Source organism: Mus caroli, unplaced genomic scaffold, assembly GCF_978045245.1.
Source record: "Mus caroli unplaced genomic scaffold, Mus_caroli_1 scaffold_10, whole genome shotgun sequence".
Lineage (NCBI taxonomy): Eukaryota > Metazoa > Chordata > Mammalia > Rodentia > Muridae > Mus > Mus caroli.
Window position 1 is genome coordinate 59582103 of NW_028227265.1, and position 14089 is coordinate 59596191.

The 14089-nt window shown below is 51.8% G+C and overlaps 1 protein-coding gene across 5 annotated transcripts in view; it reads right to left on the bottom strand.

Annotated features, from left to right (window-relative positions):
* Positions 1–3197: 3197 nt before the first annotated feature.
* Positions 3198–14089, bottom strand: part of Pbx4 (PBX homeobox 4) — a 40182-nt gene continuing 29290 nt past the window's right edge. The window contains exons 3-8 of one of the 5 annotated variants that reach the window (XM_085844290.1): positions 10769–11010; positions 10305–10495; positions 8480–8615; positions 5526–5679; positions 4796–4902; positions 3198–3478 (exon numbers count right to left, since the gene is read on the bottom strand). In XM_085844290.1, the coding sequence (XP_085700416.1) occupies positions 3386–3478; positions 4796–4902; positions 5526–5679; positions 8480–8615; positions 10305–10495; positions 10769–11010 (923 nt within the window). In that variant the 3' untranslated portion in view covers positions 3198–3385. Of the gene's footprint in view, positions 3479–4795; positions 4903–5525; positions 5680–8479; positions 8616–10304; positions 10496–10768; positions 11011–14089 lie in introns of those variants that run through there. The other 4 variants (XM_085844294.1, XM_085844292.1, XM_085844293.1 and 1 more) reach the window with 4 other exon arrangements.

The following is a 14089-nucleotide window of genomic DNA, read 5'->3' on the forward strand; positions in this document are numbered from 1 at the left end:
GAGACGGAGGCTGGGGCGGCCCGACAGGTGGGCCAGTTACACACAACCTTGGACTGAACCTACAGCAGTGGATGCCACCCCATCCCAAGTTGACTCTATGGTTTTTGTTTTATTTTGTTTTGTTTTGTTTTGTTTTGAGGCAGGGTTTTTCTGTGTAGCCCTGGCTATCCTGGAACTCACTTTGTAGACCAGGCTGGCCTCGAACTCAGAAATTCGCCTGCTTCTGCCTCCCAAGTGCTGGGATTAAAGGCGTGCGCCACCACACACAGCCCGACTCTAAGGTTTGAAAGCCAATTCCGGCATGTTGGCACCTATCACCCCAGCACTTGAGGGGTAGAAACAGATCAGGAATTCCCCATCCTCCCTAGGCTATTGTAGTAAGTTCAAAGTCAGCCAGAGCTACATTGACCCTGTTTCAAAACAAAAACAATGAAAAACAGAAAAAGAAAGGAAAGAATAGCTGAGTAGCTATAACCAGGGCTTCTCGGTGGAGGAGAACATGCCTCAGGCCTCAGGCCAGGCAGCCAGACCATCTGGGAGGCCCAGGCCCCCGGCCTGGCCCTGCTACTGTCTGGCCAGGCTGAACACAAACACGGAGTGGCTAGCCTTACGGAATCTAGGTTGTGGTCAGGCTGTGGCTGAAGAAGCCGTTGGAAAAACACGAGGCCCACGCGGCCAGGCCCAGCTTACATTTCATCCGGCAGGAGCGGCTGCCTGGCGCCGGGCACTGAGGAATGTCGCTGGCAGGCCTTGGCACCTGCTGCTGGGCAGGGCTACTGCAGCCAACCTGATACTAGCCCCCTGGATGTCCTGGGAGAACACATCTCCCCCATACCTCCAATCTGTTTGCATGACCTTGTTAAACTCTGGATCTCCTTCCCACAGGAAGTGCGGGCTTGCTGGCCTTCAAGTACCTGAAGGGAAGTTCCACCTCCATGATCCTCTCTCCTCGAACACCCGGGCCTCTGCTGGTCCTCAGATCCTATGGGTTCAGTCCAGTATTTATGCTTTGCTTATCATCTGTGTGCTGGATGCTGACACTTTTTCCTGGCTTCTGCTCACAGACCTCCCCCAGAACGGTTGTTCCTGTGACCTCCCCACGTTATAGATAGGGAAACTGAGGCTCAGAAGACTTCCTTCCAGTTTTTAGATTGTTTTAGAATTCTGGAGACCGGATTTAGTTTTTTAGGTTGACTGTGCCTCCTCGTGGCAAAAGACGTAACTGCAACAGAGCCCTGTGTGAGGTCCCCTAAGGTCCCTCCTGTTTTTTCCTTGATTTGACTCATTCGCTCTTTGTCCATGGCTTCCAATAGTCCCTTCAGAGGCATCAGGGGGGCTTGAATGCATCTACACCGGGTTATCATTGAAACTCTTGAAGGTAAAACCTGCCCGCTCCAGTAAGATCCAGGCCTATCCCTCCATTTCCTTTCCATGGCTCTTCACCCATTGCTCTTCCTTCCTTGAGCCAGTGTTCCTGAGACTGACTGACTCTCTCATTCTCTCTCTCTCTCTCTCTCTCTCTCTCTCTCTCTCTCTCTCTCTCTCTCTCTCTCTCTCTCTCTCTCTCTCTCTCTCTGCCACTCCATTCTCCATTCAGAGGCTGAGACAATTGTGGTCCCAGCAGGGCTCACAGGGACGGTGGGAGCCTCAAATACCGGTCTGTCAATGGCTCAGGATGGTGTTGGCCCTAGCCAGGCTTCTGGGCAGGTAATACCCTTCTCCACCTATTCATGTGCCTCACCTCAGCCAGAGAAGCTTCCAGATTCTCAAGCTTTTTCTCTGTAGCATGTGAGTGGCTGTGCACTGCAGGGATGTGTAGAGTGTCAGTGGCCACTGCCTTCAGCTTCTCTGCACGTCAGTGGGGTTCGTCTCCAAAGACACCTTTCTCAGTGATATATTAATTGGTTGTGGAAAAGGGTGAGGCTTTGGGAAAGGGAAGGATGGCTCAGTGATTAAGAACACTGACTGTACCCGGTGGTAGTGGTGGAGCACACCTTTAAGCCTAGCATTTGGAAGGCAGAGGCAGGTGGATCTCTGAGTTTGAGACCAGCCAAATCTACAGAGTGAGTTCCAGGACAGCCAGGGCTACCCAGAGAAGCCCTGTCTCAAGAAAACAACAACAAAACAATCAAACCAAAAGAACAATGACTGCTTTTCCAGAGGACCTGGATTCAGCTCCCAGCACCACATCATAGCTCCCAACTGTCCATAACTTCAGTTCCCAGAGACCTGGCACCCTCCCTCCGCTCACCCTCTGCTACACACCTGGTACTTGAACATGCGTGCAGGCAGAATGGCCTATTACATAAAATATTTTTTATTTTATTTTTAAGGATTTATTTATTAGATGCAAGTACACTGTAGCTGTCTTCAGACACACCAGAAGAGGGTATCAGATCTCATTATAGCTGGTTGTGAGCCACCATGTGGTTGCTGGGAATTGAACTCAGGACACCTCTGGAAGAGCAGTCAATGCTCTTAACTGCTGAGCCATCTCTCCAGTCCCTGATCCATTCTATAATATGGCAAAACTTCAAAAGTGCCCCTGTCAGAAGCTAGATACAGAATCCCAGGTGGGGTGTGGCCACTGACGCTGTACAGAAGAAGGTGAACCCAGATAAGTGGCTGCCAGGGCCTGGAGATGTGCGTGGGGACAGATGTGGTGGGGACAGTGCCTTTGGAGGATGAGAGTGTCCAGTCACTACAGGTGGCTGCTAACCACTGGACAGCCCTCAGGCTCAGCAGAGCACATGGTGACACTCACATAGCAGGCAGTGACAGGGTGCACCTGGCCGGGTCCCAGGGATAAGGTGGTCCCCACCTGTTATGGGTTCTTCCCCGGATGTAAGAAAAGGGGCACTTTGTTACTGTTGTGATAGTGGCTGATAGGATGAGGTCACATCCATGAGGACACTGCCTGACAAGTGGCTCCAGGGTATAGGCTATGGAGGGAAGGCCCTATTGGTTGCTGCAGAGGGGAAATGGGACAAGGCTTCAAATTCTCCCAAATTCTCAAAATCCCCAAACCAAACACAAAAGAGCTAAAACAGAACCACAAAGCCAAACCCATTCCCAATAAGAGCAGAGGCCATGCCACAGCTCCCACAAGGTTTTAGAGCTGATAATGGCATCTAGGTTGTCACCTGTCACTTAGACAAGCCTGTATTGAAAACACTGGAATGCAAACAGGTCAAAACTTTAATGGGATGCTCAGAATGAACAGTCCACTGTCAGTCACTTAACTGATGATTCTTTAAAAAAAAAAATCATACCAAGGTGGGGAGGCAAGTGGCCTGAAAAAGGGCAAAGCTGCAGCCAGGACTTCTGAGGTCATCAGCAGGACACAGGGCCAGTCACCTATGGCACTCAGCCAGGTGCCAGAAACTTAATTAGATGCAGCATCCGAGTTGAAGCTGCCAGACTCTCCCGCAGGTGATGAGGCTGGCTGTGGGGCGGCCCTCTGCCAGTTACTATGGACCTGGAAAGATAAGAGCATGAGAGTGGGTGACCACCCAGTTCCTGTGTCCCCAGAGGTACACAGAACATGCTAGCAGAGGAGTTCCAGAAAGAGCCAGGTGGGCCCTGAGCCCACACCCCTCCAGCAAATGCCTTGGGGATGTCAGAACCAGCGGCCTGTGGCAGGGCCATGGCTGTGGGCTCCTTCCTCACAGGGGCAGGAGCCTCTGCTTGTCTGCAGTGTGCATGACCACAGCACACATTGGGACTACTTTGCCCATCTGTCTAAGGACAGCTGGATGGATGTGCTAAGCTCAAAGGACACTGTCCTTGTCCACTGTATCAGGCAAGGCATGCGTGCTAGAGGCTCTATGAGTGAGGCCATGGCAGGCCTATGCTGAAGCAGCTGGATAGAAGGACAGTGGCCATGCTGGCAGAGTGACCTTTAAGAAGAGCCAGCTGAATGGGTATGAAGGTGTTGGCATGGGTCTATCATGATGGTATATTCCTTTAAGCCCTTGGGAGACAGAGGCAGGAAGAACTCTGTGAATTCAAGGCTAGCCTGGTCTAAAGAGTGAATACCAGGATAGCCAGTGGTATGTAGAGAGATCATCTCAAACAAACAACATGACAAAGGGTGTGCTTGGGACATGTTGTACCTACAGGAGACTTAGGTGGGTGCCTGCAGGGCATGGCACAGCCTGACTCTTGGCTCAGTGCTGGAATGGGCAGGTGTGGCAAAGCAGAGCAGGCTGGTGCTTCACTCCCTCACTCTTGATGGCTCTGTCCCAGAGCACCTTAGCTTCAGGTGTTCGAGAAGCAGGCCCAGACTCTGCTCCACAGCCTGAAGCTTGCATTAGGCTGGGACTCAAGGTGGTGGCAGGCAGGGCCTGAGAGAGCCAGGCTCACCCAGCTTGATCCCCATGGGCACTACTCCAAGCCCGGGGGTTGGTTCTAAGGGAGCTTCCGGGAAGCTGCTAGGCTCATGGGGCCACCATGCCAGAGCCCGCTCTGTTTATGCAGGGCCCTCATCCGACATCCAGGACAGACTGAGAGGTCACAGGCTCTACACAGCTGTCACCCTGACAAAGTTCTGGAGGCAACTTGGCTGTCTAGACCCCAGTTACTAACGTGTATTCCGGCCTGGCAGAGATGCCTTTTCAGTGTGAGCCACCCCCACTCCACCAGGTCTCCAGCCCCCAGTGACAGGTGGGTCTGAGTCCAGGGGTTAAATGCTCGCACCTTTCCTTGGGGTTTCCTTCCCCAGAGATCCAACGCCAGGGCTCCTCTACCTCCCCAAAGCCCTGGAGGGGTCCCAGGGCGGTTGCAGCTGACTCACCAGGGGCTGTAGGCAGACTCCCCCAGTGGGGGGCTGGAGGAAGGCCAGGGTCCGCAGAGTGAGAACCATGTCACTTCCATTGGTCAGTGGCAAGGGGCCACAGGGACCTGTGAGAAATGGACAGTCAGTTGGGGGTGTCACAGCAGAATCTGGGTCAGCAGTCACAGGGATTTCTGGGTAGCATCTGCTCAGTCCCTCATCGAGAGAGACTCTGAGCCACGTGGGGGTGGCACTTGGGAAGCAGCCTGGTCTACAGAGTGAATTCTACACAGAGAAAGCCTGTCTTGGAAGAAAGGGGAGTCAGACAGACAGATTCTGGATCTGACCCCCTAAAGAATTCAGCCACCTGTACTTCCCCTGGCCTTGTGTGGGTGATGCTGGCTTGTGAAATTAAGACACTCTTGACTGTCCCTCTGCTGGCACTGGCTGTCTACACGGATCGGGTAGCTTAGGTCACACCTAACCCCACAGAAAGCTTAAGTTAAAGAAAGCCAATGGCAGGGCTGGTGAGATGGCTCAGTGGGTAAGAGCACCCAACTGCTCTTCCGAAGGTCCTGAGTTCATATCCTAGCAACCACATGGTGGCTCACAGCCATCCATAATGAGATCTGACTCCCTCTTCTGGAGTGTCTGAAGACAGCTACAGTGTACTTACATATAATAAATAAACAAATCTTAAAAAAAAAAAAAAAAAAATGAAAGACAGAAAGAAAGCCAATGGCCTCGTCACCTGGGCTGGATGTGGACTGGCAGCTGCTCTGACCCCTGGGACGCCGGGCCTTGGGGACTGTGGATGCTTTCCCCGTGTACATGGTGGCTTCTTCCTGAAACTTCCCTGTATTCTTTTTGTACCGGATTCTTTTGTTGCCAAACCAGTTAGAGACCTGTGGATAGATGGACCGACAATGACATTGTTCTGGTGTGGGCCATGTTGGGGACAAACCGTAGGAAGACTGGATTAGAGACCTTTCCTCTCAGGGGCTGATCCAGATGGTTTAAAGGTGCTTGCTGCCAAGTTTGATGACCTGAGTTCAATTCTGAGGAGCCACATAGTGGCAGGAGAGGGGAATAACTGCCAAAGCTGTCTTCAGATCTCTCCATTTCTGCAGTGACAGGCACCACACACGCACAATGATCTATGCACGGATTGGTGCAAGAGGAGCCTGCACACACACACATGCATGCATGCACCTCCCCCCACAAATAAATACACAAATATAAAAAACAATAATACCAACCCTAGTACAAAAACAACAACAACAAACAACAACAACAAAAAGGTACCAGCTTAATAGCTCATACTTGTTACCCTAGACTCTGAGCGGCTGAAGCAGGAGGATTGCTGTAAATTCAAGGCCAGCCTAGGCTGGAGTGAGATCCAGCTAAACAACTTCACCCAATTGAACAAAACAGGGAAAAGGCCCCAGGTATATGCAGGGCTCTGTCCTGTCCTGCAGGGAGGGCCACACCTCTGCCAGGTGCTTAGTGCTCTCTAAGATGCTTTCATTTTGTTGTATGTGCTTGTGTGCTTTGCCTGCATGCATGCATGTGCATATGTGCCTGTGCATGTATGCATGTGCATGTCTGGGGCTGCTAGAGGTGGGAAGAGGGCATGGGACATCCTGGAACTAAAGTTAAAGATGGCTGTGTGCTGCCATGCTGGTGCTGGGAATTGAACCCAGGTAGGCTAGAAAAGCAGTCGGTACTCTTTTTTTTTTGTTGTTGTTTTGGTTTTTTGGTTTTTTTTTTTGAGACAGGGTTTCTCTGGGTAGCCCTGGATGTCCTGGAACTCACTTTGTAGACCAGGCTAGCCTGGAACTCAGAAATCTGCCTGCCTCTGCCTCTGCCTCCCGAGTACTGGGATTAAAGGCGTGCGCCACCACGCCCGGCACAGTCGGTACTCTTAACTTCTGAGCAAGCTCTCTAACTCCACTATAGTACCATGACTACGTCTATGACGATGTCTATGACAATGACCACTACTATACCACTACTACTGCTTTCCTCTTCCTCCTCCTCCTCCCCCTCCACCCTCTTCTCTCCCCCCTCACCCCCCGGGTTTCTCTGTATAGCCTTGGCTGTCCTGGAACTCTCTGTGTAAACCAGGTTAGCCTTGCACTCACAGAGATGCCTGCCATCTCCTGATGGCTGGGACTGAAGGAATGCTCTACCAGGCCCAGTCCTGTATTTTCTTTTTTTTTTTTTTTTTTAAAGATTTATTTATTATATATAAGTACACTGTAGCTGTCTTCAGACACTCCAGAAGAGGGCGCCAGATCTCGTTGTGGATGGTTGTGAGCCACCATGTGGTTGCTGGGATTTGAACTCTGGACCTTCGGAAGAGCAGTCGGGTGCCCTTACCCACTGAGCCATCTCACCAGCCCCCCAGTCCTGTATTTTCTTTTTGACATGAGGATCTAACTGTGTTACCCAGATGGACTGGGATTCCTGGGTTCAAGTGACCTTCCTGTATAGTCGGGACACACGCTACTCAACTCTTCATGGCTCTAGACAAAGATCAGAGTGTCAGTGTGGATATGAACACTGCTAAGAGGGTTCGGTGGCCGGCAGGAAACTCATCTCCACAGAGCGACCCTACATCCCCCTCCGCTCAGCTCCCTTGGGGCTTCCTCAGCCTGAGGTGCCCTAATGGTGTTTCCTTGCTCTTGACTTCTGCTGAGGTGCACCTCATGGCCTACTCCTCTGTACCCCAAATTCAAAACCTCCCTTAACTAATATGGCAGGCCACCTTAGTAGATCCTGTCACCCACTAGGGGATGTGACAAAGTGGAGTGAAGCTTCTAGCACAGAACTCATTTGGTGGGGATGGTCCCAGGGCCCGCCCAGGTCACCCAATAGGAGTGGCCCTGGAATGTAGCAGGGCCTTTGAACCTTGCTTACTCTGTTCCCTGGAGGACCTGGCACCAGCAACATGAGCTGAGCTGCCAGTCTCCTAGAGCTCACATCAGCACCTTAAGGTGCCATGACACTCTCACACTCCTCTTCTAGGAGAGGGAGCAGAGTCCCCACACACAGTGAGGAACTTCCCCACGGGTCCTCCCACACAGTGAGGAACTTCCCCACGGGTCCTCCCACACAGTGAGGAACTTCCCCGTGGGTCCTCCCCACACAGTGAGGAACTTCCCCACGGGTCCTCCCCCACAGTGAGGAACTTCCCCACGGGTCCTCCCACACAGTGAGGAACTTCCCCGTGGGTCCTCCCCACACAGTGAGGAACTTCCCCACGGGTCCTCCCACACAGTGAGGAACTTCCCCACGGGTCCTCCCACACAGTGAGGAACTTCCCCACGGGTCCTCCCACACAGTGAGGAACTTCCCCACGGGTCCTCCCACACAGTGAGGAACTTCCCCACGGGTCCTCCCCCACAGTGAGGAACTTCCCCACGGGTCCTCCCCCACAGTGAGGAACTTCCCCACGGGTCCTCCCACACAGTGAGGAACTTCCCCACGGGTCCTCCCACACAGTGAGGAACTTCCCCACGGGTCCTCCCCACACAGTGAGGAACTTCCCCACGGGTCCTCCCCACACAGCAGTAACTTTCCCAGGACTCTTCCCTCCTCCCATATTAACTAACTTTCCTAGGAGTCCTCCCCATACATTAAGTAACTCCTCCAGGAGTCTGAGGCCCCACCCCCACCCCACCCCAGGGCAGAAGGGCTCACCTGGGACACTGTGATGCCACCCTTCCTGGCCAGCTCTTCTTTGGTCTCTTCACTGGGGTAAGGGTTGCTCAAATGGGAATAGAAATATTCATTCAGCACTTCTGTGGCCTGCTTGCTGAAATTCCGCCGCTTGCGCCTACAGACAGAGATTCCCAGTCTGCAGTGCTTTCCTGCTGGGGTAGTCACATCTCTCATGTCCCTAATCTCCTGTGCATGTTCAGGCCAGAGGTGGGTGCCTGTGTCCTCCATCACTCTCCATCTTGTTTCTTTGAGGTGTGGTCTCACACTGAACCTGGCGCTCACTCACTGGGCAGAGGTGATCAGCAGGTCTAGGGACCAGCCCGTCTCCATGTTTCCAGTGCCTGGGTTGCAGCAGCTCCTGGCTTTAAAAAGCCTCTGTGAAGCCGGGCGTGGTGGCGCACGCCTTTAATCCCAGCACTCGGGAGGCAGAGGCAGGCGGATTTCTGAGTTCGAGGCCAGCCTGGTCTACAAAGTGAGTGCCAGGACAGCCAGGGCTACATGGAGAAACCCTGTCTCGAAAAACCAAAAAAAAAAAAAAAAAAAGCCTCTGTGTGTGTGTGTGTGTGTATGTGTGTGTGTGTGTGTGTCTGTGTATGTGTGTGTATACATGTGTGTGTGTCTGTGTGTGTGTGTGTATGTGTGTATCTGTGTGTGTGTGTATACATGTGTGTGTATCTGTGTGTGAGTGTCTGTGTGTGTATATGTGTGTGTCTGTGTGTGTATATGTGTGTGTGTGTATGTGTGTCTGTGTGTGTGCACACACCAGAGACCCAGATGAGAGGACAAAGAGAACACTAGCTCTGTGTGCCTGTCCAGAGCCTCAGAGAAGCCAAGGCTGCAGCTTCCGGGGACCTGGCTCTTCCCGCAGGCTGTGGCTGTCGGTCCTTAAGCAGCTCTGTCTGAGCACCTTATGTACTCTTTGCTTGATTTTGCTCTCTCCCAGCCTTGCCATTTCCCCTCTGAAAATAGTATATAGGGTGATATACTTCTGAACAAACTCACTTAGCAGAAGTCGTCACTTATGGCAGGTCTCCTGGTCCCAGCTATTGCTCTCGACTCTCCCACTTATCACTTCAACATTTAGAACCCTTATTCCTGCAGGTTCAGGTCATTTCTGGGATCAAATTCAGGTCTTGAGACTTTTGCTGCAAGTTCCTTTCCCCCCTGAACTATCTTGCTGGCCCATTTCTGGCTTTTTATGTGGGTGCTGGGTGTGAAAACTCAGGTCCTTCTGTCTGCACAGCCAACACTTAACTCAGCGAGCAATCCCGGTCAATCAGGGGCTTACAGATGCCCCCGTAGGTAAGGAACATGTAAGAAGACCCAAGTCGGGGTTCCCTGACCCATGTGGAGCCATAATGTCAGCACATGTCTGTAGTCACAGAGCTCCTAAGGCAGGCATGACAGGAGGTAGACAGGAAAATCCTCTGAAACTGGGCAGCTGGTCTGACACACCCAGTGGAAAACAGCAGAGACCCTGAGGCTGTCCTCTGCTGTCCACTCGTTGTGCCATGACACACTCACCAGCCATTCACACACACACACACACACACACACACACACACACACACACACAACAAACCAGCAGTCTGTACTTTGGGTCTTCTCACAAAGAAGCTACGTGAGGCCTTGGCTGGACCCTCTGGACAGACTTAAAAACAAGACAGAGCTTGGCTGGGCTCAGTGATAGGGAGAACATGGGATTAGCGCTTGCAACACTATGACACAAACATCAGAGCTATCCTACTCTGATCCTGCTTCTATTATCTAAGGGCCAACCCTTGGGGACGCCAGTGGCACGCACCTGGCATCCAGGAACCGTGAGCGTAGAGTCATCACAGCCTCACACGTGCTCTGCTTCAGTTGCCTCTGGATGGCACTGAACTTGCTCTGGATGGTGTTCACCATGCGTTCCATCTCCCTGCAAGACACAGGCCTCACCCTACTCTGTTCCCGGAGGAGGTTGGTGACATGTGTGGTGAACTCACGACAGGCCTGGGGTGGGAAAAGATGGGCCAGCCTGTGACTCAGCAGCCAGTGGCGCGGGGCAGTGGGCTCCACAGCTGACCACATCTGCCACCCCCACAGCTCACACTCAGGTCAGCTCTGAGGAGTGAGACGAAAGCGCTTTCAGTGACACCAGCCCCTCTGCAGTGACTGACTGTGGCGGGCTGTCCCTGCTCTGCCACAGAGGAGGGCGCGCGTGTCCACATCTGTCTGTGGCCAGTGCACATTCACATGACAAACTCTTGCGTGTAGAAAGATCACCTGTTCATACTTCTCTAGCTCAGAGTGGTAAATCTGTCGGATCTGGGACAGCTTGGCCCTGTAGTCTGAGTGCTCAATGCTATTGTCATTTGGACAGCCACCTGATGTTGCTGTGCTGCCTGTTGTTGCTGCTCCTCGGCCTCTCTTCTCTGGCCTGGACACACCCTCAGCCAGCAGCATGTTATCCAACCTCAGCAGCTGGGCATCGGGAGGGTCCTCTTCCTGAAACTGGATGCTCACGGCTAGAGGGAACAGAGGCAGACCAGGATGTGCTCTCTGAAGAGAAAAGTAGCCAGGACCAAGTGGCACTGGCACCATGGCTGGGCATCACTTAAAAATATCAATTATGTGCGCATCTGTGTGTAGGCATGTGCATGTGTGACTGCAGGTGCCCTGGGAGTCCAGGAAGTCCATGCTGACCCCTAGAGCTGGGTTCACAGGCAACTGTGCGCTGCCCAGTGTAGGTGCTGGGGACTGAACTCAGTCCTCTGCAAGACCAGGAAACACTCTTGACCTCTAAGCCATCCTCCAGTTTCTTTATTTCCACATTGGATCAGAGACACCTAGTGACCCACTGGGACAGCAATGCAAGCACACAGTCCTGGCTGAGGAGAGGACACTGGGACACGGCAGCATGTGTGGGCAGAACTTGACAACCACGTGAGAACACAGCCAGGCTGAGTGGGTTTCAGGGTAGGTGCCTTGAGTGAGCAGAGCATCCTAAGTGTTGGGGAGGGGCCATGCTGGTGTGGGTGCAGATGCAGAGACAGGCACAGAGCTAGTGAGACAGCTCAGTGGGGAGAAGAGCTTGCTGCCAAGCCGGATGGCGTAGAACCAATCCCCAAGCCCGTGTGGTGGAAGGAGAGCCAAGTCCTGCAGCTGACCCTCTATCTACATGTGCCTCTCCCTTCCCTCCTACAAGATAAATAAAGGTGAAAAGATAGTAAAGGCAACAGCTTATCATGGGGACCAGGCACAGTATTGCACTGATGGGTTCTGCTACATACCCATGTGTCCATGTTCTCTGTGCATGTGTGTGCATGCATGCATCTGTATCCATGTGTGTCCATGTGTCCATGCGTCTGTGTGTGTGTGTGTGTGTGTGTGTGTGGTGGGATAGTACTCGTATAAATTAGAAAAGGAAATGACTGATCCAGCTGCTAGTGAGCTGGCTCCTGTCTGTAATTCCAACAGTGCACACACATGATGCCAACATACATCCTGGCAAATACTAATAAAATACTAATATACATAAAGTAAAAAATAAAATCTAAAACAACCCACAACAAATAAATATAACCATCTTTTAAAAATAAATAAATAAGCCAGGCAGTGGTGGCACACGCCTTTAATCCCAGCACTTGGGAGGCAGAGGCAGGCAGATCTCTAAGTTCGAGGCCAGCCTGGTCTACAGAGTGAGTTCCAGGACAGCCAGGGCTACACAGAGGAAAAAAAAAAAAAAAAGACTGGGTGCTGTGGTGCATGCCTTTATTCCAAGTCAGCTTGAGAGTCAATGTCAGACTTCAGGGCCAGCCTGGTCTATAAAGTAAGTTCTAGGCCAGCCTGGGCTACACAGTGCGATCTTGTCTCAAAACAAAAATAAGGGAAGCCCAATCAAGGAAGACATCTAATATCAACCTCTGGCCTCCAATATATACTCCTGCACATGCATGTACACATGTACACATATACACTACATACAGGGACATGCATACCCACAATACACATAAAATATACACCCTGCACACAAACACATGCCATACACTCAACACACACAAACTATAAAAAGAAAACCTTTAGGCCAGGTGGTGGTGGTGCACACCTTTAATCCCAGCACTTGGGAGGCAGAGGCAGTTGGATATCTGAGTTTGAGGATAGCCTGGTCTACAGAATGAGTTCCAGGACAGCCAGGGCTACACAGAGAAACCCCATCTTGAAAAACCAAATCACAACAGAACAAACAAAACAAAATTCTAAAAACCTCAGAGAACATTCCCAGGTCGGTGAGGTGTCCAGCAAGGAAATAAAGGAGCCTGCGGCCAAGCCCAAGGCTCCTGTCACATTGTTCTCTGACCTACGCACAGCATGCGCCATCTTCATACAAAAAAATAAGTAACAGGGCTGGAGAGATGGTTCAGCTCTTGCAGGGGACCCAGATTCAGTGCCCAGCACCTATACTGCAGCTCACAACCATCGGTAATTCCAGTTCCAGGGGATCCAGTGCTGTCTCCTGGTACCCTTGGGTACCAGGCATGCACAAGATGCAAACATGCATGCAGGCAAACGTCCACCTCTCAGTGTGGACATGCTCCACTGTTTTATATGTTTCTCAGCGGAGCTCCCTCTGTGTCCTCTGTCTTTTGTTATGACATGTCCTAACCATGACTGGAGGGAGCCCTGGCCAACGGGCTGTGGGCATCAGAGGTCAGACCATGGAGAAGATTCTCTGAGATGAGCCTTGGCCTTCTCTGGTGCAGTAGAACTGCGACTCCTTTGCTCTCCTGCTTTGTGACAGTTTCTCTGTGTAGCCCTGGCTGTCCTGGTATTCTGTAGACCAGGCTGGCCTCGAACTCAGAGACCTCCCTCCCTCTGACTCCTGGGTGCTCAGATTAAAGATGTGCACCACTACACCCAGCTTTTATTAATTTTGAGTGGTGGTGAGGCAGTGTTTCATGTAGCCCAGGCTAGGTTTAAACTCTTGATCATTCTGTCTCTACCTCCTGAGGATGACAGGCAGGCACTATACAAGCCAAGCAGGGCCTCACTGCACTCAGTAGAGCGAGGATGAGCACAGGGGGAGAGGTCTCAATGTCAAACATGCCCTGCAAGCTCACCAGTTTACAAAATCCTCTTAATGTTTTCTTACTTCTCTTTAACCCCCCTCCCCCGTGTGTGTGTGTGTGTGTGTGTGTGTGTGTGTGTGTGTGTGTGTGTGTGTGTGGTTGGTTCTTTCTGTCCACCATTTGGGTCATTTGGGTCCCAGGTATTAAACCTCTATGTCTAGGCACAAAATCTCCAGCTGGCAGTGATGTTTTGCGAGGCGGTAGAAATGAGGAAGTGTAAGCAGTTGCTTCACGTGCCCTCTACAGTGCTGAAAGGCTCCTGCCAGCCAGCTCCTCCATCATGGTAGACTGTGTCCCCTAAACCAAGGGCCACAACAAACCTTTCCTCCTCACATGGCTTTAGCCAGGGGTTTTTACCATGGCAGCAAGAGAACTAACACAGCACAGCATTCAAGAGGCCCTAGGTCCCTCTGGGCACTGCCAAAAAGAAAAAGACAAAAATAAGAAGCAGAGGGACCTGGACAGACGTCTGCACACA